We start from the raw sequence: 21,064 nt of genomic DNA, 5'->3' as shown, positions 1-21,064 counted from the left end.
CGCTCCTGGGATGCTGGTGCAGCGCTCCACGCTTCCACGCGCAGGGAAGGGGCCGCGGGCTCCGCTGTGGCCTTTCGGGAGAGCTGTACTTCACCGGCTCGTCCATCGCAGCCTCGGCATACCTTGTTAATAGCGGGGGCCTTGCACCGTGTTGGCTTTCGTTTGGAAATTTAATTTTCCTTTGAGAAATTGCTAGTTCTTTTCCAGGTGCGAGGAGTGAAAAGGAATAATTCACCCGGTGCTAAGGGAGAGACGGACTGCTGCCCAGCAAAGGGCGACCGCTCCCTCTGTGCCACGGAGGCGATCGCTGGCCTTTTCGGCCAGACCAAAGGAAACGGGCTCTGTCTGCCTTGGTCCTTCTGGAGAACACCAAAGCCCGAGGTAAGCGGGGGGGCGGGAGGGTTTTCCGATGGTGCAGCGATATTGTGTCGACAGTGATTTGCACAGTGTGTAAAAGGCCAGCTCTGCTCTGAAAAACGAGCCCCGGAATGAATAAATCATGGGCGCTCTCTCAGTAACTTGACGACCGGTGGTGGGAGCTGGCCCGAGCCCTGCGTGCGGGGAGGGACTCCTACTGTCCAAAGGCTTTTAAGGGCAGGGTCCGCCTGCTGCCGCTTAGGAGCTTCTCCGCAGGGCAGGTGCTTTGGTGGGGGAGCGGGGAGCCTTGCTGCGCGGCGTGGGATCATGGAGGGAAACGCGCACCTCCTCCAGGTCATCCGCAAGATGCGGTCCCAAATCAACAAGCTGGAGAGGGAAAACAGGGCCCTGAGAGGAGAGCTGCAGGTCTGCGGGCAGAGAGCTGTGCTACTGGAGAGAGGGGCAGCAAGAGGAGGTGGGAACGGCGACGTGAGGAGCCTCGCCGGTGGCGGGGAAGGACCAGCCGGCTCTCCAGCATCCCGCCATGGAAGCGTTGTGGCCGGTCCTGCTTCGGCAGCAAAGGAGCAGACAGGTACCGAAGAGCCGGGGCTGTCCGTGGCAGCGTGTGCTGCTCGTGCAGGATCTCCCAGCCCGGCTGTTACGTGTCCGCAGGGAACGGGAGATGAGCCACCGGCCGTCTGCTTAACCTGATGGAAGTGCTCTGGCCTCCTTCAGTGCCCACATCCCAACCCGCCTTAACCGGGGCTCTCGCTCTGTGATCTTTTTAGGGGGGTACCTGCATCCTCCAAGCTGAGCTTAGTGGAGTGTTTTGCTGCTGCTCGAGCAAAGAGTTCGACTCAAAGAGTTCAGATTGTCTTTGTTTAAGCAGAATTTGACTTACTGCTTTGAGTTTTCATGGGCATGGACTATCTTGGCCATGCCTGTCCCCTGCTTGCTCCAGACAGAAAAGGACCAACAGTTCTAATCATGCCGTAACCTCTCTTGCCTTAGTAAAAGATGAGGAAAAACTCTACAAACAGTAACAAATAGTGGTGAGTTGCATACATCACGCCAGGTGTGCAGTTTCTTTTTGCAGATAATGCAGTTAGTTTTGGCTGAGGGAGAGAGGGGCCAATATATAGGAACGCACTCTCTTCTCAATTTTATCGGAGGAGGAAAATGGAAATATTCCTCAGTTATGGAAGTATGGTTGGGACTTCCGAAGGATTTAATGAAGCAGGAATTAGGACAAAATGTTGTTTGGTGAGAAGTGGTTATCCAGAATGGGATGTGGTTATTGGCAGGGTCAGGCTGCTGTGAGGTATCGTACGTGCATGGGGCCCGTCGCCTCCTTGTCTGGTGTCTGTCACATCCAGACCGCTGGGAAACTGCTTCACTAACGTAACTTCTTGGTGTTAGTGCGGTGCGTGTTATGAGCTGCAGCTGCTGTTACAGTCCACGTGCTCCACAGGTCTGGAGGGTGACCCAGCCTCAGCTCTGAACCAGCCTCCCGGGGAGGTCTGGCCGCGGAGAAATGCCCTCACGAGTTTTGGCAGAACAAGAAAATGAACGAGATGAGAGGCTGAACAGTACCAGTGGATTTACGTGGAGCTAGAGGAGCGCTGCAACTGAGTAATGCCAGCTGCCGAGCCCGCCGAGCCCAGCGGCCAGGTTGCTAACTGGAGCCTCTTAAACTGGGGCTGCTGGTGGCTATGGATGTCGTCAGCGTGGGAATAGCTGGCTGGTCTTCCAGCGAGCGTGAAAGATGTGCAAAGCACTTTCCAACCTTGTGGCTTTTCCTCTCCAGCTGCCTTCTAGGGGACAGGGTGGGATCCAAAGGGGTTGTTTGGTCTCCTCTGCCTGTCGGCTTCCCCGCGTACAAAACTTTTCTGAGCCAAAAGCAAGCGATTAAAAATACATTGAGGATATCTGAATTCTCATTATTATTATTATTGTTCCTAGCTCTGCTTTTGTCTCTGCTACTCAGATACCGCCATGACCGTGCGGCGCTACTCTGCTGCTTCACCAGCGCCCGCTCCTTCCAGCGCGAGGTCTCACCGAGCCGGCAAGCGGCCGCCGAGCAGCGGGCTGCAGGACGCGCCGGGCAGTGCCCAGCCACCAGCCCCTCCTGCTGCAGCACGGCTCACCGCTGGAGAGGAGAAAGGGCCTGAAAAAACGCCAGCCAGCTGTCTCTCCTACAGTCATTCCAGCGAAATGAAGCTGTTCCAGGAACGTGTCAGTAAGTGCCGGTAGGTCCGGTTTGCCTTCCCAGCATCACCTGCCCGGGCTGGTCGCAGGCTTCACCTAGTAACATACACGGACATTGCTTTGGGTTTTAGATCGTTATCAGCAAAATCTTTGTTTGAACGTATATGGGCATTGAGCAGACAGGAGACCTCTTCTGGGTGAATTGTCCTGCTCCTCCCTGCAGTGCGTGAAGATTGCCAGTGTTAGCAGTTTAAATTTACCGTAGAGAGGGGAGGCTGAGGGGAGAGGGAAGGGGTTGAAACCTCTCCATGAAAGCCAGGCAGAGTTTTGCAGATTGATGTGTTGTTCTGACGAGCTAAGCTTGAAAGGGATTTTTAAACTTTGAAGGAAAAGCATGAAGATATCAAGGAACTCTGAACTATGCTTTTGAAAGTGTGATTAATACGGCTCATGGATTTAGATGTGCTGTATCATATTTCCCCTGTAATTGAAGCGTTACAAGTTAATGCTTTCAGCCTTGAGAAAAATATTCTCAGGACAGCTTCTAAATGAAGTGAAATGGCTGCTGGACAAGCCCTGAGTGTGTCTGCTCGTTGATGAGCAGCTTCCAACACAGGGCAGCGATCAAAGGCAGAAGCACCAGTAACGGGACGGCGATACACGATAGCCCCGGTCACCTCCTGGTGCTCGTACATACGCCCTGGGAATCCATGCAGGCTGCTGGGTTTAGCGCTGATCGTGCCGTGCTCAAAAGCAAAAGAGTCCAAACGGCGTCAAAGCGTGTGCTTCTGCACGGGGAGGAGTCCGTGGCTCTGCCTGCCCACGCGTGCCCCGGGGTGGGACCCCAGCGGCCTCTGCTCGGGGCTGCACGGCCGTACCGGGTTGTGTCGCCTGCGCAGACGCGCCCGTCCGCGTAGCACGTCCTGTCAGCTCTTGTTCCGTACCACCCCGACGCAGCAACGCGTCCTCAGCGCAGGTGGGTGCGCAGCCCTCGCGCCAAACCCGCGGAGGAGCCCGGCTCCTCGCTGAGAGGCTGGAGGGGCGACGAGGGCGGGTTTTCACAGGTACCTAGGTTTTCTTGTAAGGGCGTTGGTGGGTCAGATGTTTTACGGCATTTAAACACCTAAATTTAGTCCCTGGCAGGGGACTGGTATCGTTTTCAAAAGCACCCTGACCCTGTAACTCTGGATTTCAGCACTTGCTCCGCTGGGCTCAGGGAAACTTAACCCTCTCCGTGCGCGTAAACGCTGGTGAGGGGTTTGCCCCGAAGCCAGCTCACGTGGAAAGCGTGTGCGGTAGGAAACACAGGGTCAGCGTGCAGGAGCGGCAAATGCTGCTGCCTTCTCCTAAGGGAGAAGAGAGCTTTCAAAGCAATCAAAATAGCCGCGTAGATCCGTTACAACTAACGCCCTGGGGCCTACAGGTTTAAAAGCACCAGGAACGGTGCCGATTATTTTGCCACTATCTTTAGAGCTGCCTCGTCGGCTCTGAACAGCAGCGAGTGCGGCTCCGTGACTCGTGTCCGCTTGGCGTAGGCTGCTTTCGGAGGAGGAATGGCTCCGGAAAGAGCTGTTTACCTAACCCCCGCAGTGGACTGGTCACATCCTGAAGGATGAAGCTTTGTGTTTCTCAGGCCAAAAAAAAGCCGAATATATTTTCTGGTCATAATGGTGGATGTTTCCAATAGAAACGCAAAGGTCTAACACAGACAGCAGTCTTAGTAAGATTTTAACTACTAGGATAATTTGTGGCAATGAGTTCAGCAAGCTAATTAAGCTTAATTTTTTATAGCGATGACTTTTGCTTCCCAGCGTGGTGGTCCACATCAGGTTTTCCTATTCGTGCTTTATTGTAGTTTTCTCACATACTGCTCCAAAGCTACGATCCTCTGTGTGATGCTGAATACTTTTGCTTTAAAATAAACTCTGTAGAAGTATCATGTTGGATTTATCTAGAGTGCAGTTGCATCCAAGTAATAAAACAGCACTGGTAACAAATCTTCGCTAATTCGCATGTCTATGTTTTCATTCATATATGCTAAAGTATTATTTATACCATGCGATTCCTGCTTTTTTCTGGTAAATATTTGAATATATTAGGCAGGATAAGGGAGGCTGGGACCTGTTTTCTGGGCTATTTTAGTAAAATTACAAAAGGTACAAGGCCCATTTGGTATCAATATCACCATTGGGATGCTCAGGCTTGGTGGTTTCACCTTCTGGTGGGACAGGTCTAACTGGCAGGTGGGAAGGGGCAAGGATATCACAGAGGTCCTCTGCCCTGCAGGACACCCCCAGTTAACCACCAATAAACATGTTCATAGTTTCATGGTTTTCTTTTCTCGTGCTCCTCAAGGGAGCTGACAGCAGTTGCAGAGGACAGCCAGAACAAACCCCAGAGCTCCGCAATACCCGAGCCATTTACTTGCCAAACCAACCAGTTTTGGGACGCACGAAGGAGCACGTTTCTCCCTCTGCTTTCACAGCCGGTGTCATTTACCAGGCGCACGCTCACCGCTTTGAAACCACTGCTCTCACACCCGCCAGCAGCAGCTGGGCACTGATGCACGGAAACATAAAGCCACCGCGGGACCCCCGGGTCCGTGTGGGTGCACGCGCACCCTAAGGGCTCTGTACGTGAGTCGCTTTGTGCATACGTACGTACGCACGCATCGGGCACCGACAGAGAGATGCGAGGCTCAATGGGAAAAGGCGGGTGCTTCCAGCAGACGGACAGACAGGCAGACACACTGTGCTTGGTCCCTTGGGAAGACAGTGTGAACCCCGTCCCAGCGGGCATCAAATCCTGCCTCCGTGCAGCACGCAAGAGCTGAAAACATGTACCTTTTGCTTGCTGGGATGTCTCTTTTTTTTTTTTTTTTTTTTTAACTGTCTTTGCATGCTTTATACATTTGTAATCCTCATAAAGCTTTCTCATTTTTCTCCAGGGGTAAAGTAAAGGCCGTTAGCTTCCTCTTACCAATGGATATGTCATCATATGCTGAAAAGCAAGATTCCCTCAAAAGCCCACAAAATCAGAGCACAAAACAGTTAACCACCATCGCCGAAAAGGATATGTGAGCTGGTGAATTTTTAAAGGCCCATTGATTCTCGAGATAAATTGGCCTTAAATGATAGCTGTGTGTCAGGTTCCCTTCCTGCAAAACGCTTTGGCAGGATGCCTGCGGAGAGTCACCCGGCCTGTGTTTTGGGTCACTGGCCCGATGTTTAGCATGGAAATGGAAGCCACGACACGGCCGGCTGGAAGCCCACGCACCGTGATGGAGCCACGCGATAGCGAAGGTGCCTCCGCAGAGCAGCTGCTGCGCAACGCGTCTCGAGGATCCCTTACCTTAGGACTGCTGTAAACAGGGTGCTGAAGCTGGTTTTGATGTTTGTCGCACAAAGCAGAAACCACGTCACCGCTTGTGTTTGCCGATTCCCTTGCCAGGAAGTATTTGATGCAAATGACAAAATAAGAGCTATTAAAGAGCCCGTGAGGCTTTCTCTGTATGTAAATCTTTAAAACTTCACAGTACTAACACTAATAAGTTAAGAAGGCATCACAGAGTCCGTCGACGTTACTCTGAATTTCTGCAAAGCTTGGCAATGACCGTTCGTCCATTTGGGGGGTCACCTCTAAGGGAGCACAGGGGAGAGTAAGTACTAAACAGTATGAAAACGTGACCACAAATCTGTGTCTGACTTGGTGTGTTCATCCGGCCGGCGACTAAAGGCTGTACACCACGTCAAAATAGGAAGAATTGTGAATATCAGAATTTCTCGGGAATGGCTTCTCAGAACAGCTTGGATCAAAAATCATTAGCAGAAATTCAGTAAACAGCGGCAAAATAAATGTGAGAGAGAATTACAGCTCGTTAAAAATGAGGAGTGCTTGTTAGTTCTAGTCATATGAGTAAAGATAGTGTCCCACCTGTTTATTTTGATTACAAGTATTTATGGAACCAAAATACTGCACGCTGCTCTTCCTTTATGTATAGGCAGCACTGATGATTGAGTATTGTACAGAGGATACAGCAGCAGTAGATGTTTGTGCCGATAACTGTAAGGAAGACTTTCTTCTCATTGTCTACACTTAAACTCTTGAGCTTTCAAAAGAGAAAGCAGAGACCTGGTGGAAAAAAAAAAATCCCTTCTGGATTTTCCATGATGTTGTATAAAAATCTGTGCTCTGTTTTTCAGTTTGAAATGCACCACGTTTTGTATATTTGTATATTCAAGTACATTTTTTAATATATTCTCACTAATGAAGTAATAATTCCAATTTCACTGCTATTTTATTTGTGGATTTTTATGTTCAGCTTGGTCCATTCAGAATTGCATTGTAACGTCAGAAGTAATGAATCGATGACTTCCAGCAAATGACGTTACAGTCTGCCAAGTTTACTGAACAGCTCATTTTAGAAGGCACTTACAGGGAATTACTTTTTAAATGTTTTAAAGAAAGCTTCATTGTCAGAAACTAGACACTGCATATGTGTGCAGTTAAGTACCTAAATCCAGTTGATTAGCAAAGTAACGACAAACATCTTTGAAGATCTGGCCCCTGACCTTTAAGGTACCCAAGCTTTTGACAATTATTTATGTTTGAACTCCAGATTTAATGGGATTTGGGAATCCATATGCTTTAGACAGCTTTCAAAAGTCTCAACTTCTAAGTTTTCTAAGCCTCAGCTTCTGTGAAGCAACAGTGGGAATTCTCTTCTCCCACCCTTTTTGTGGCAATTCAATGTAGATAGGTCACTGACACTAAGACTGCGTATTAGTAAGCGTATGACAACGTCGGTTGTAGTGGATGCTGATTCTGATGTCACAGAAATACACAGAGCTTTGTGTACGGTCAAGAAATTAAACTCACTGGACATTTATTAGAGGTATAATGGTCTTAAACATTTGTATACTTAGAGGGAAAAAGAACAGAAAAGTTGGAAGGGAGAAGAGGGAAAGGAGTCAAAGTAGTCATTGACAAATGGCAGTCAGTATATTAATGGAAAGATTTATTTCTGAATGATATTTTTGCAGTCTTTAGCAGTGGCCACAGATTTAAGAACACGTGATGATGCACAGGCACATTAATTTTTAAAAGCAGTTGTGCAGAGTTGACCTAGCGTTGCATCACCAGATTGTAGCAGAGAACCAGATTGTAGCAGAGGCCACAGAGAAACCACTGAGCACATCAGTTTTACCACAGTACAGCATGAAGTAACTTACCATGGAGCACTTACTGGCAATTAAAACATTCCAATATTAAACATTCATGGACTGTTCAGTGCAAAAAGGGCTGGTATAAGGGCTGGTATAAGCAAAGCGAGCGTTAAACTTTGGAGAGAGAGATGCAGACAGCTATTAAGCCGCGGTCCTTTTCTTTCTTCTTCCCAAGAGGATCCATACAAGTTCAGAGGAGCTCTGGGCTCCTACCGAAAACCACTCTGGAATATATCTATATTAAACCCTGGAATATATACTGAACCCTATTCACTGATGGCCAGGCTTGTTGGACAATTTCCGACTGGAAATTCTTCCTTTCGGAGAGGTGGTCAGCGGCATTCAGCCGTGCAGGTACGGGACTGCGAGAGCAGCTGAGACGGCGAGCAGTTCCCTTCTGCATTAGCACTGGCCTCGGAGAGATGTACGCTCCTGTGTCGCGCTTGCGTGTGGGGCTACGTGGCTTTATATCTCCACAGCAAATGCCGGTAAAGACAGAGTCCACCGCTGCCATTTGTTAAACAAGGTGTTCTCCGTTCCGTCAGCACGACCGGTCAAGAGTAGTGAATTGCATCTCTAGGTTGGAGACAAAAAAAGTCTTGTCGGAGTTGATTCTCGACTTAAATCAGTGCGATAGCGCCAATTTAGCTGTTACTTCATATTTACATCATTGCAAGTGAGAGAGGAATTGGATATTGTCTTTCTTTAGGAAAGCCTTTTTAAAGCTACGGTGACAATACAGAAGTGCGAAGCCACGAGCACCAGACCGGTGGGGAGGCGTTTCTAAGGATGAAGGTGAAATTTAGACATTGTGTGTCTGAGGGTAGCACACAGTCCAATGTTTCAAATCTTGATACCCAACTTAATAACAATCCTTAGATGCATCTTCAACCCGCAGTAGATCTCGCCCTCACCAAAATAATGAACAGTGCCTAGGTAGCAAAATCCTTGTAACTAAATCAATCCTGCCCTTCATAAACCCGCACTCTCCCAGAATGGTGCTGCTCAGCTGTACCGTGCAAAGTGCTAATGTTAAAGGGTGCGTCTACACCAGCATTTTGGTCAGTCAGGAGTACCCTCCTGAGGGAACTGCCTGCTCAAACCGCCTCACAGTACTTGGTAGCGTGGTCTCAGATGGGTCTCTTCTGGAAGGACCTGAGTCAGAGGATGTGCTTATAGGTGCTCCAGCAGGTAACAGGTATTCGGTGCGTGGGACCACACTAGCCAGCCCTCTGAAACACAACGGCACCGACAGTTTTGCTCTACGCGTCCTCCTCTGCTATCTGCACTACTTCCTAACGGAGAGAGTGCTGCAGAGCACCCAGGCAAGGGAGCTGCTGTCTCGGAGATTTAAAAAGGAAACCTGACCAGGTGAAATTTCATCTTGTCATACTATGGGGGGGGGGATGTCTTTCATCAGTCTTACCCCTCTGGTGTTTAAAGAGCCTGACTCTTGCCACAGAGGTGGAAATGTGATGCTCCAGACTGTAACAGAGGAGAAACATTACCATCTCCTCCAGTTTGCGCTGTTGCTCAAACGGGTCTCATGCTTGCATCCTTAGGCAACGAATCCACGCCCAAAGGTAATAAACTGGGGTGCAGGGCGCACCTCCTGACAAAGGCGCCCGGTACAAGCACATTCCACCTACTCCAGCCTGCATTTATAGGAGAGAGAACACAATTCATGACGTGCCAAATTGTCCGCAGCCTTTATATCCACTGTATTTTCGCTCCTACATGGTAAATTCCTGACAGCTGCACTTCAATTTTTCTCCGCCATTTCTGATCAGGCGTAATCTAAGACTGTATCAGCATGGCAGTAATTCAGCTGAGGAGCCTCTGACACCGGGTAAGCGATGTTGATCTTTAACGCTGTTATTTTCAATGACATTAACAACGTTAATTCCAGCACTGACAGGCTCCCTCTGTACTCCTGAAACTGTATTTTTGTTTAGCTGGGGTGAGAAAATGAGAAATAAACTTGCAACTCGTGTGAAGGGCTCCAATAATTCATAGGCCTTGAACGGTCCTTCAGCGTTGTGATGAATTCGCTGCTACGTAACTCCGCTACGTGCATGTTGCTCTATGATCATCGAAGCACAGCACGGACAGCTGCTGCAAAGGTCGTAGATGTCTGGGGTTTTTGACTTTGGGGTGCTATAAAGTACACAATATTTTCTCTTCAGGATGGAAAAATACAGGTTGTATCAGATCTGTTCCGCGCTTCTACTGCATGATGCCTTTACCCAACAAAAGACCTGTTAAGAGATTAAACTGTCACCGCAGTGAAAAAGTAGCTCAAACTCTACACGGGGAAGTTGTTGGCTGTGCTGAAGTTAAGACAGATGGTCACTTCAGGGAACGTCTCTTTTATGGCAAGTGCTCGTCTGAGTAGGAATATTTCTAGCTGGATGAGTCACCTCTTTCTCAATTGCTGCATGAGATACCAAAAAGTGATTTTTACATAGAGATATTCAAAGACATGACAATGGCAATGAAAAATATGTCTTCAAAGCATCTCGCGGTGGTTTCCTTCTCCAGTGGGAATATTATATGGCACATGTAGATTGATTAAAAAAAATAAAATCCTCCATTGTTTTATTTTTGCTGAAAACTGTGATGAAATGTCTTTTTTCTTTTTTTTTTTTTACAAAATCATGTGATATTTGATATACAAAATCAGTCCCACAACAGCAAAATGAACTAAATCATAACAAAAGTGCTGCTTAATGTAAAAAGTAAGAAACTTAGAGTAAAGTGCAGAAATTAGAGCGAACATTTCTAATCTGTGGCTCTTCAGTAGCAGGTTTGACCCTTCCCTGGTTTAGAGGACAAGGACCATCATCTGCATGCTGGTTGCCATGGAGACTCCCATCGCTTCTGGAATCGTAAGTTTTGCCTGAAAGGAAACACTCCTTCAGCGTGAGTTTTTAACGACCATAGAGGTTTCTGTTTGCCAGCACATCATATACTAGATTAACTACCACGTCTAAGCAGGTGGGAGGGAAGGGAGTTAAATATTGTCTGGTAATCAGTGACAACACATTTAGTCTGTATAAAATCCCCAAAACACGTAAATAGAATTACAAGACTTGCTGCATTAGATTAGACTGTTACGGCATCAAATCCGTTATCTCTCTTTCGGTATTGGTTACTTCAAAGGAGAATGAACTTTGGTCGCAGGACATGGGCATAGCTATAAATCCTCCTGACTCCTGCAGGAGAGCGCCTTGAGGACTGCCAGGCTGCACGGCTACGCAGTGAGGTCTCTCTCGGGCTGCACTTGATAAGGGCTTCCCCATAACTACAAGTAACGGCGGCTTTTCTAGGAGAAGATGCGTATGTGAACAATTGGGCCCGTCCACGTGACGAGCTAACGATTCGCTCTGTTCACGCTGCCAGAAGGACTCTGGGGTTTGACAGCTATGTCAGCTTCCTTCTCCCTAGCGCACAATTAACACCTGGGATTGCTCTGAAGGTCAATCTGTTTGGCCCTAAACAGTGTGCAGAATGGTTAGTTTTACCAACGTGGTTATGTTGGCATGAATTTCTGGCTTGAGTAAAACAATGGTTATTCAGAAGAGGAACATAACGAAACTGCAAGATTAAGCCTCAGTTAATTCCTAATTCTGTTGTCTTTGCTAGATGGTAACTAAATAACTACCTGTTAAATCTGCAATTTTCGCTTGATTTCTTCTCCTGAGGCTGTTTTGTGCATCCACGGGGCCATCAGTGTACTTCATTGCAATGGCTGGGGTCTGGTCCTTCTCTGGCTGAGTCTGAGTAGCTGAAAGGAGAACAGAAAAGGATATTTAATTGAGTTGTATTAACGTTCATTTGCTCAAGGAGGGAAAGATATGTCGAGTCGACTCTACCTGACTGATGACAACTTCGTGTTGTTTCAGCCCTGCCTTCTTGAAAGGACTGAACAGATTCACGGCCAGAATCTAAGTCTTTCATTGGCCTTCCCATAATCTCATTCTCAGTTGCAGTTTTATTTCTAATGAGGAAATATGTGTGCATTTTCCCTTTGCCTTTTACTTCTATTTCTCCTCTTTCACTCATCTCAAAATTCTTGTATTTCAGGCATCTAAAAATATCAGAAGCAAAACGACACATGAAAATTCAAGATAAACAAAACGGACACTGATGTTTTAGAAGAGCTATTGTAATCTAACTAATCAAATCACAAGAGTCCAGGAAAAACAGTATTGATCCGTGAACAACCGAGGGTTTGTTTCAACTGTTCATTCAAGCCTGCTGCACTTTTATAGCTTTACACGTACAGCCTGATCAAAAATCAATGGATCACATAGTCAAATACTTCACTATGGTGGAGGGTTCTTATTGACGAGTAAATAGAAATTGAGAACTGAAGCAGCCAATATCAGACAGATCTCCAGTCATTTCATCAGAGAAGGCAATCAGGTTCGTCAAGCATGGTTTACTCCTGGTAAATCCAGACAGACTATTCCCAAAAATGGTTTCCAAGACGACTTGATTTTCACTGGGACTGACATGAGGCGGACCAGCCTATAGTTCCCCAGCCTGTCCTCCTTGCCATTTTTCAATATAAGTGTAACATCTGGCTTTCTTCAGTTGCTACAGCGCTGATCTTCATTACCTTCCAAAGATGACAGTCAGCAGCGCCGTAACGCCATCACCCAGCTCTCTCACTACTTTTGGAGGCATCCCGTCTGCTCCCATACACATCTATAGATTGAGATTTCTCAAAAGACCCCTGAGCTGATCCTCTTACAACACTGGTACTTCACCTGCTCCTTGAACCCTGACTCTAGGTGCAGGGACCTTGAAGACCTCGTCAGTGAGGACTGAGGCAAGAGAGGCCTTGAGTAACTCAGCCTTTACTCGGGGCACACTCACTACATCACCTGCCACGGCAGGTCCACGTTCCCATTTATATTTTTCTGCTGACGTAGCAGAACCTCCTCTTGCTGCCTTTGAACCTTCCTCACCCATTTCAACGCTAGTTGAGCTCTTGCTTTCCTAATATCATTCCTATGTGCCCAGACAATGTTTTTGTACTCCTCCATTGTAGCTTGTCTTCACTTCCACCTCTTGCATAAATATTTTATGTATACATAAAATTCTTGAAAATATAGTATTTAATTTTTAGTGACACGAGTTTTAGGAAAGTAAATTACTTACTGCATGAATAGGACAGTAGTTCATTCAGTTAATCCTTCGTATGCACAAAAAAATCTGTTTCACCACAAATTATTATGCTCAATCAGAGAGATTTTAAAGCTTTTCTTACGCAGGATGTAAAATTAAATGTTCTGACCATTTTTCTAGCATCGACATGACTCTACCGGTACTTCCAAATAAGCTATCACAATTATTTTTTCCCATATTTTACTCTTTAGGATCAAGACTCTCAAACCTCTGTCTCCATATACAAATGTATTTGAAATGATCGGAACAAATAACACTCTTTGCAAGCAGTGATTTTTTTCTTTCTAAGAAGCTGCATAAATCGGTGACTAAAGACAGCATCTTCTATGCTGAAAGCTGCAGCTGTCCAGGCAGTGTTTTTTAGCACAGCTTTTAACAGGCAAAGTTTCCATCACAGATACTCACTGATAGGCACTGGAGCTGAGATGTATTTTACTCGGGACACCATGACTCTCCATCCGGGAAGCTATATTCACCGTGTCTCCAAACAAGCAATAACGAGGCATCTTTTCTCCAACAACTCCAGCCAAGACAGGACCTGTATGGATCCCAACTCTAATCTTTACAAAGACATAAAATACCCCCCAAAAACGTCACTTGTTATTTAACATCTTTCTTAGTGCTAACCAGCCACCTAAAAGTTCATCCTAACGCAACACTGGACACCAGTAAAATATCAAATATCCACAGGGAGAGGCTCTTTGTGAAAAATGTACCAATGTGGGCTTTGCCCAAAGTCACAGAGGAGTCAGAGGAATCTCTTTGATGTCCTACTGCAACACATTGACCAGAAGCCCAACCCAAGAAGCAGACAGGCACACACGCATCTTTGCGTTAACAACTTACTTGGATAGGATTTCCAGAAACTGGGTTCTGTACTCCTTTGGCTGCGATTATCATCCCCAAGGCAAAGTTAGCAACTCGCTCGGCATGAGTGGGTACAGGCACGGGGACCCCGCCTACTACCATATAGGCATCTCCGATCGTCTCCACCTTTAATTGAGAAGGACAAACATATGAGCGTGCCATGTATCTGGCTGAGGTTAGTGCTTTGCTGTTTGGGGCTCTTACCTGCGCCAACTCCCCCTCTCTTCTAAAAGCTGTTTCCAGTCACTAAAAAGCTCTAGCACTTGTGAGTTTCCTTGAGACGGGGATCCTTTCCTTGACTTCACATTAAAAATTTCAACGCATTCTGTCCCTGCTTACTTGGTCCATTTTAGAAATGAGTGAGAGAGACCCTAAGGGGCAGGGGATGCTGTGAAAGTGCCAGACTCTTTTGCCTTCCTCTTAGCCAGGGCAGAGCTGTGTGCAGAGAGCTGTCGCCAGGCACAGGCTCCGGAACCGGGAGGTTAGCCGATAGCTGAACGCTAGCTATTAGCTCTAATTCACAACTGGTGCTCAAAGCTTATTTCTTTCTTTTGAAAGAGATTTATGTTTTTTAAGTCACAATAAAGGAAAGGTGTCCATTCACTGGTGGTTATTATTAAGGGATTCACACAAAATTAAGAAGCCTCCAATCTCCAGGATGTCAGAGAACGCAAAGTGTGAACTAAGCAGTTCGGGAGCGTCCTTCCTTACGACCAGCTGTTTTCCCACAACATGCTGCAGCCTGTGAGGCAAATGCTGAAGGGTTCGTCCTCCTTCAGGCACCCAGTCTCCCTGAATTGCTTGATCAGGCACCTGAGAAATACTTTGGGGTTTGTCCCTGTACCAGAGATTTCGCTGGGAATAGAAGAGGGCTGTTTGAAACAGAGAATCTGCTGTAACACGGTAAGGAAATTTTCTGAACTGCTCTTGTGAGACTTCACTGTTACATTTACCATCAGTAAATAAGAGATCAGTTTAAATTAGATTAATTTGATTTCTTAAAAATGAACACCAATAGGAGAGTGGGAACATAATTTCATCTCTGGGTTTGTTCATTAACACAATGACTTAAAACTGTTCAGCACATTAGTCTCGAAAAATGTGTTCCTGTACATGCCTTCTGTCAGATAGCCAGCTCCATCGTAATGCCAGTAATTTTCTGTAACAAATTAAAAACAACTGTAAAAAGCTGCTAATGCAAATAGATATCCTAATTATTTTTCAGCCGTGGTAGGAGATTTAATTTAACAAGATTTATTCATAACTTCAGATGCTTATAAGCTTGAGCCAAGTTTCTTTGATCAATTTCAATATTACATTTCTTCTCAATTCCCTGAAATAGTAATCTCGTCCTCCCTCTCTGTACCCTAGTAACCTCCTTCAATATTAATAGGAGTTATATACAGGCATCAAAAAGAAAATTATTATTGTGACAGATAATTTACTCGTGATAGATGATTAAGATAGAATATGATGCTAATTTATCCTAAAACCTGTGGGCCTTATTCTGGATGCTTCAATTATTGAATATAGTTTCCCTGCCAAGGCAGAAATGCTTCAGATTTCCCAGTACGATTTATTGTGGGAGGAACTGCGTGCCTTGCCTGAGCAAGGAATGAATGAGACTTGGATTTCACCCTTTACTATTTCTGCCTTCCTCAATATTTCATGTGCTGGGGACAGACAGAAACTTAGGACTTGCTCTTCAGCTCATCAAATCTGGGTAGCTCTGGAGACGTTAATAACGCTATTATTATATGTCAGCCAGGGCTCTGATCCTTCCAGCACGGTTTGGAGACAAGTCGAGATCTCATCAACGCTCTTTGGGGTCAGCAGGAGATCTATACCGTTGCCTCAGATCTCCATGAAGCAAAAGTCTAGGTATTATCTGGGTGGTGTTTGTAATGTTATTTCATGTCACCAAAGGAGATGCTTAATGACATAATGACATATTTACAACTGGTCGGAATAAAAGAACTAGGAAAATTATTCAAATTGGTCCCTAAACGGGATATCCTGTCATGTTGGGTAGGCGTTTGAGAGAGAGAGATGTGTGAAAGAACCGCCATTCTGGTGTTAGCGTTGTGGAAGGGGACTCTAGCCCATGATAGACGTTACATTCCTGTCTGAAGATTTTAAACGTATTTAATCACACCTCTGCCTGGTTTTTAGTTTCTCTGTGTGGCCACTACAAATATGCAATTTGTTATGGCTTATCAAAAATCATGCTGGGGGGGAGAGGATTTAAGTGCATTTAAAAACAAAAAAACCAAAACAACAACAACAAAATCTTTTTCCAGACTATTTCTACAGCCTGTATCGATCAGTACGTACCTTGTACACATCATGCACCGTGGTCAGTCTGTCAAATCGCAGGTACATTGAATTTAACATGAGAACTATCTGAATAGGCTCACACTGGGCACAAATGTTGGTAAAGGTCACAACATCGCTGAACAATATAGTGCACTCCTTGAACTCTCCTGTGAGCAGAAAGACCAGTAGTAAGCACTTGTAATGGCTGGACAAGCACGACATCTGCTTGCGACCTGGCTGCAAAGATTACTTTCTTGTCATTCTTTCAGGGTATAAGATCTATCAGTTGTAATACTCATATACAGGTGCTGAAATGAGAGATGTCAATATAAGAGTATACCAAACACAAGAATCATCGCACGTCTCAAACAATCCAGACATCCGAATACATCCCTTTATCCATCCTTATTCAGGATATCCTTAGCTCTTTGCCCCTAACTTCATGTATGTGCTTACTAAAGGGAATTCAAGCGTATTCTTACTTGCTATCTTTAATAACAATGGGCATCATGATGATTCTAGGTTTACAGATAGCATAGAGGAACTAAGAGAATTTTCTAGGAAAGACCAATTTCTTCATTCCTTTTGTTTCTGAGCCCTTATTTCCCTGTATAACCACGTTAAAAACAAAGTCTCGGTTTACTGCTGAAACACTGAATTTTGTTCCCTGAATGGGCAGCTGCTACAATCTTTCACCTTGTGAAAGTTATTTGGCAAATAACTCCCAAAGCTTTGTTTGAAAGAATAGTCTAATCTTTATTATCAGTGAGATTAAGGGTCTGTGGTCCTCCTCTTACCCATGAATGTCACCAAGTAGAGAATGTACTCCACAATAGTGGCAATGGGGCTGTGCCAGCACCCCCGTCTCTCTATCACCATCACTTGGTGCACAAATAATGCATCACGAATACATCCTGGTCATTCACCTGCCTCAACTCGCTTCCCCTCTTTCAGCTGGTTGGCCACGTGCTGAGGAAGCATGGCGTAGAGCAGAGCTTCAGTCTTTTTCTTCTCTTCCTCCAGGTGCTTCGACAGTATCCGCAATTCTTCCTTCTTCCTCTCCAGCTGGTTAGAGAGCTCCATCTCTGCCAGTCGCTGCTGATTGAGAAGAATCAAATCCCTGGTCACGTCGTGAGGCGCAATGTCTGCAATATGCATCTGTCGCTCTTCCAGTTCATGCAAAGTGCGAAGCAGAGGTGAGCAGAGATAGAGCATGCACTGCAGGGACTCCATCCAGATCATCTGGCCTGTTTGAAACAAGCGTCGGTAAGAGCTTTCAGCAGCTTGGACTTTGACATGATGCTCATTATCACCGGTGTTAATTTTAGGGGATGAGCTCTAAAGACAGTGGCTTTTTGTAGGGTCTGGGTCACCACAGGAATTACTCTGTCTCCTGGAATTAGAGGTGGACCTGTTTGCAGGAGGTACGCTAGGCAAATAAAAAAAATCCAGGACCCAGAAAGCAGTCAGTCGCTCATTGCAACTGCTAGGCAGAGCCCAGCCGTGCTCTAGGTCCCTCCTCTTCACGAGGAACCCCAACGCTCACAACGCCTCTCCTCTCCTCTGCTGCTAGTTCTTGGGCTGTTCCTGAAGGCAGTCGGTCAGCATCGTGCACAGGGGAACTGAGGCTCGCAACGATTAACAGAAACATTTACCGTTTAATTTCACAGTGGGTAGTACGTGGCCCCAGTAAAGCGAAGGGAGCCTTCCCTCCTGGAAGCTGGAGCTTTCAGTCACTACGATCGTCTAAATAAGCAGATACAGAAATGCCTGAAAAGTAGAAGGGATTTTTGGTGGGGGGGTTGAGTTTTTGTTTTCTTTGAGAGATTTGGTTATGGGTTTGGGTTTTTTCTGGGTTTTATTATTAGTATTCTTTATTTGCTTCATAAGTATCCTTGGTTTCTAAACAGCAATCTTGGTAGTCCTATCTCTTTCTTTCTCTCTCACCCCATCCCCAGGGCAACTGGATAAACAGCTTGAAAACTAACAGGACTGGGACATCAGAGATACCATGCGAATTAACCCTGACAGCATAAGAGGAAGTAAAATTGTACTTGTGACTAGTTAAAGTTCCTTGTTTTGGTAACCACTTTTTCAAGGTCTCCCTAAGCTCTTAATTTTTTCTGAATCTCAGGAATACCGGATTTGACACTCATTATGTAAAGGTGAAAGGAGAGAAGGGAAAATGAGGTCATATTACGTAGTTCAGAGAAGCAAAATTGAGGTCATAGAACACTTAAACTAAATGTCATTACAGTTAATTACACGAAGCAGAGAATCATTCCATATTCATTCTTCTCAGTAAAAATAAAGCAAATAAAATATCTTTTTTGCTAAAATAATTTTAACTGGTAAACTCTTATGTAACATTGAGGGGGGCAAAGACAGAAATCAGAACCTGAAAATGCAACTACAGAAAATAAAAGCACAGCTAAGTAATCTATTTTTATCCACATTTGAAACCCAGCCAGTAGCAAGTAACTTCCCTCAAAGGCATAAATTAAGAATGAATCATATATTCACATTTTAGGAATCAAAACGCACGGAGGCACGGGGGAAGCCATTTCTTTCCTCCAGCTGTAGCAATGTTATCAGGACTTTGTCTCTAAGCACTTCCCTCGTCCCCTGCCCCTTCCCACCTCTTGCCCGGGAACTGGGCGCTGGCAGGAGCGATGCCTGCGGGGTGTGATTGCGGGAACGCTCGCCCCGCGTTCCCTTACTGTCTGCACGTGCCAGAGACGCAATCCTGCATCTGTGAACTGGCATTGCCTATGCTGGGTGACTGGGTTTAAAGTGTTGTTCCATGTACAAAGTAGTAATTTCTTTGGCAAAGAAAATTCTCAGCAGTGCAAAGAAGCCAGAAGTCCACAGAAAGGCTTTAGTTCAACTCCAGCATAATTCCTGATTTAGTATGAACACTTATGCTATTGAAAACGGTGAAGTACCTCTCAGCTCAAGCATTGGCCGTTGTTTCCATGACTCTGGCATCATCTCTCTTCTAGTCTGGAAAACAAATTGGCTGTTGATGAATTTCTGAATGCTAGAGATGGTGAAGGGTACTTCTGGGTGAACGATACTGAAATAGTGATCCAAGCAGATGCCCATGGTCTGAAGGCCTGGTACAATCTTTTGAATGCTCACCCCAGCTTGCTTCACTCTGAGCTTAAAAAGAAAATATGGACAATGTGTTATAATTCATATCCTGTTTGGGTTCAGGCCAAGCTATAACTGATCACTGTTTATACATGTGCACACACGTAGCCTTGCTATACTGCGTGCCTTATTGCTGAGCAAAGTTTGCGTATTACCGCAAAGCTCCGAATGAGTGTCCTTCATAGCAAGACAACCCCCCGGAAAGGGATGTTATTATCCAAATGCTCGTCCCTATCGATTGTCAAAAACAAAACAAAACTATCTGCTATTGTCCTTGCTTGCATGTGTGTAGACCTAACAAATAGCCTTACAGGTATCTGCAAGAGAAAATTAGGTACCAGAGCATGTCCTGCATTCCAGAAAGAAACTAACTATGGCATAAAACGTCTTGGCAAATATTAATGTTCTAACGGATGCCATGGGTTACCTTCTTTTAACCACTGCTATGTAAAGGTTTAGTTATTCCCTTCAGCCTAATGACCATACATGAACTCTTTACTCCTGCAGAAATGTCCACCGTGCCTTCACTGCTTGTCATCAGAGTTACTGAAGCTCTGACCTAGCTACCAATAATGGGTGCAGGACTTGCCCTTTTTCCACACTAGTAATTTTATCAAATTATGCTGTCTGGATGTCTTGAAAGGTTTTAAAACTCTGAACTTTGGCTAATGTGGACAGTGGCACGAAGCAGACTCTGTGCTCTGGAATCTCCAGCAGCGTGATGCCAAAACACGTTCCCTGAGTGGCTGCGTTCAGCTTTCTTCTGCTGTCTCATTCTGAGCTTCTCCTTTCTTTGCTCCTGTCTTAAGCTAATATTCTCTGCACAGAATTGGGAGCAAGAGGAACTGGAGCTTGGTGGGAACCCGCCTAGTTGGAAACCAGCCACAGAGCAGTCCCTGTGAAGGGAAAGGCAATTCCAGAGTATGCGCGCGCAGGGGAGGAGACGCAATCCTCTCCTGAAAGATAAAGAGATTTTGGGGTCCGGTTCCTACTCGACGGGGTTGCATGCTGCCCGATTTAGTAGGTAGCTGGGTTTTCCCAGCAGAAGCGTGTGGGAGTAGCCTCAGGAAGCATGCAGAGCATCACTTGCCAGCAGAGCCTTACAAAAGCCTTTGGCTAGGTTGGTAACTGGGAGGAGAGGGCGAGTAGCTATCGGTACAAAGCCAGTTTAAAGGATGGATCGTGTCTCTGGCACATCCAAGGACAGGAAGGTGGCCAGAAACCTCAGAAAATTCAGTTCCGTGTTTGGTAACGGATAGACTGCTGCAACAAACCTTGCTGGCATATCTGCAGCCATTTCAGACACGATAATCTCAATAAATTCAAAGGAGACTCCTGTCTGAAATGATCCAGATCCAGCTGTTATGAGTGACTTTTATTGCATGTCCCTGTACGGAGCACTTCTGTAAATGTTACAAAAGAGCGTGCCCTCTACACGCAGCACACGCAGCAGTGAAGTGTGGGACAGTCAAAGCAGAAGAAAATTAAATTACTATCTGGTTCATGCAAACCAAATGCCCTTACCACACGCTTGTCTCACCTCTTTGTCAAACACCATGTGAAAAGGAAGTCCGTTGCAAAATGTTTTTGTGTCAATCCAGAGGCTCTTGGGATAAACAGGATCAAATCCTCTCAGGAGCTTACCTGTGGTAAGATAAATGTGCAGTTTTTAATCGGGTTGCACCTCATAAAAGCAGGCAGCGTTACTTTCTAGCACTCAGTGAGACAGGACCCTGTACCAT

At 45.8% G+C, this 21,064-nt stretch overlaps 2 protein-coding genes across 3 annotated transcripts in view; one reads left to right on the top strand and one right to left on the bottom strand.

Annotated features, from left to right (window-relative positions):
* Nucleotides 1-246: 246 nt before the first annotated feature.
* CCDC195 (coiled-coil domain containing 195) lies at nt 247-5,875 on the top strand. Of its 2 annotated transcripts, XM_054835915.1 has the most exons (3): nt 685-949; nt 2,345-2,606; nt 5,513-5,875. In XM_054835915.1, the coding sequence occupies exons 1-3, from the start codon at nt 685-687 to the stop codon at nt 5,643-5,645; spliced, it is 660 nt and encodes a 219-aa protein (XP_054691890.1). In that variant the 3' UTR covers nt 5,646-5,875. The 2 variants fall into 2 exon arrangements, 1 of the variants encoding a protein (XP_054691890.1); XR_008578349.1 differs by lacking the exons at nt 685-949; nt 5,513-5,875 and adding an exon at nt 247-381 and having other exon boundaries at nt 2,345-2,470.
* A 1,565-nt stretch (nt 5,876-7,440) lies between these two features.
* LOC129210175 (guanylate cyclase soluble subunit beta-2-like) overlaps nt 7,441-21,064 on the bottom strand; it is a 32,508-nt gene continuing 18,884 nt past the window's right edge. Inside the window, exons 13-22 of the mRNA XM_054835831.1 lie at nt 20,863-20,966; nt 19,115-19,331; nt 17,096-17,416; nt 16,188-16,336; nt 13,833-13,979; nt 13,392-13,546; nt 11,666-11,880; nt 11,455-11,577; nt 9,217-10,689; nt 7,441-8,366 (exon numbers count right to left, since the gene is read on the bottom strand). Coding sequence (XP_054691806.1) covers nt 10,538-10,689; nt 11,455-11,577; nt 11,666-11,880; nt 13,392-13,546; nt 13,833-13,979; nt 16,188-16,336; nt 17,096-17,416; nt 19,115-19,331; nt 20,863-20,966 — 1,583 coding nt within the window. The 3' untranslated portion in view covers nt 7,441-8,366; nt 9,217-10,537. The remainder of the gene's footprint in view (nt 8,367-9,216; nt 10,690-11,454; nt 11,578-11,665; nt 11,881-13,391; nt 13,547-13,832; nt 13,980-16,187; nt 16,337-17,095; nt 17,417-19,114; nt 19,332-20,862; nt 20,967-21,064) is intronic.

This window comes from Grus americana, chromosome 9 (assembly GCF_028858705.1).
Source record: "Grus americana isolate bGruAme1 chromosome 9, bGruAme1.mat, whole genome shotgun sequence".
Taxonomy (NCBI): domain Eukaryota; kingdom Metazoa; phylum Chordata; class Aves; order Gruiformes; family Gruidae; genus Grus; species Grus americana.
This window is presented reverse-complemented; position numbering and strand designations above follow the sequence as displayed.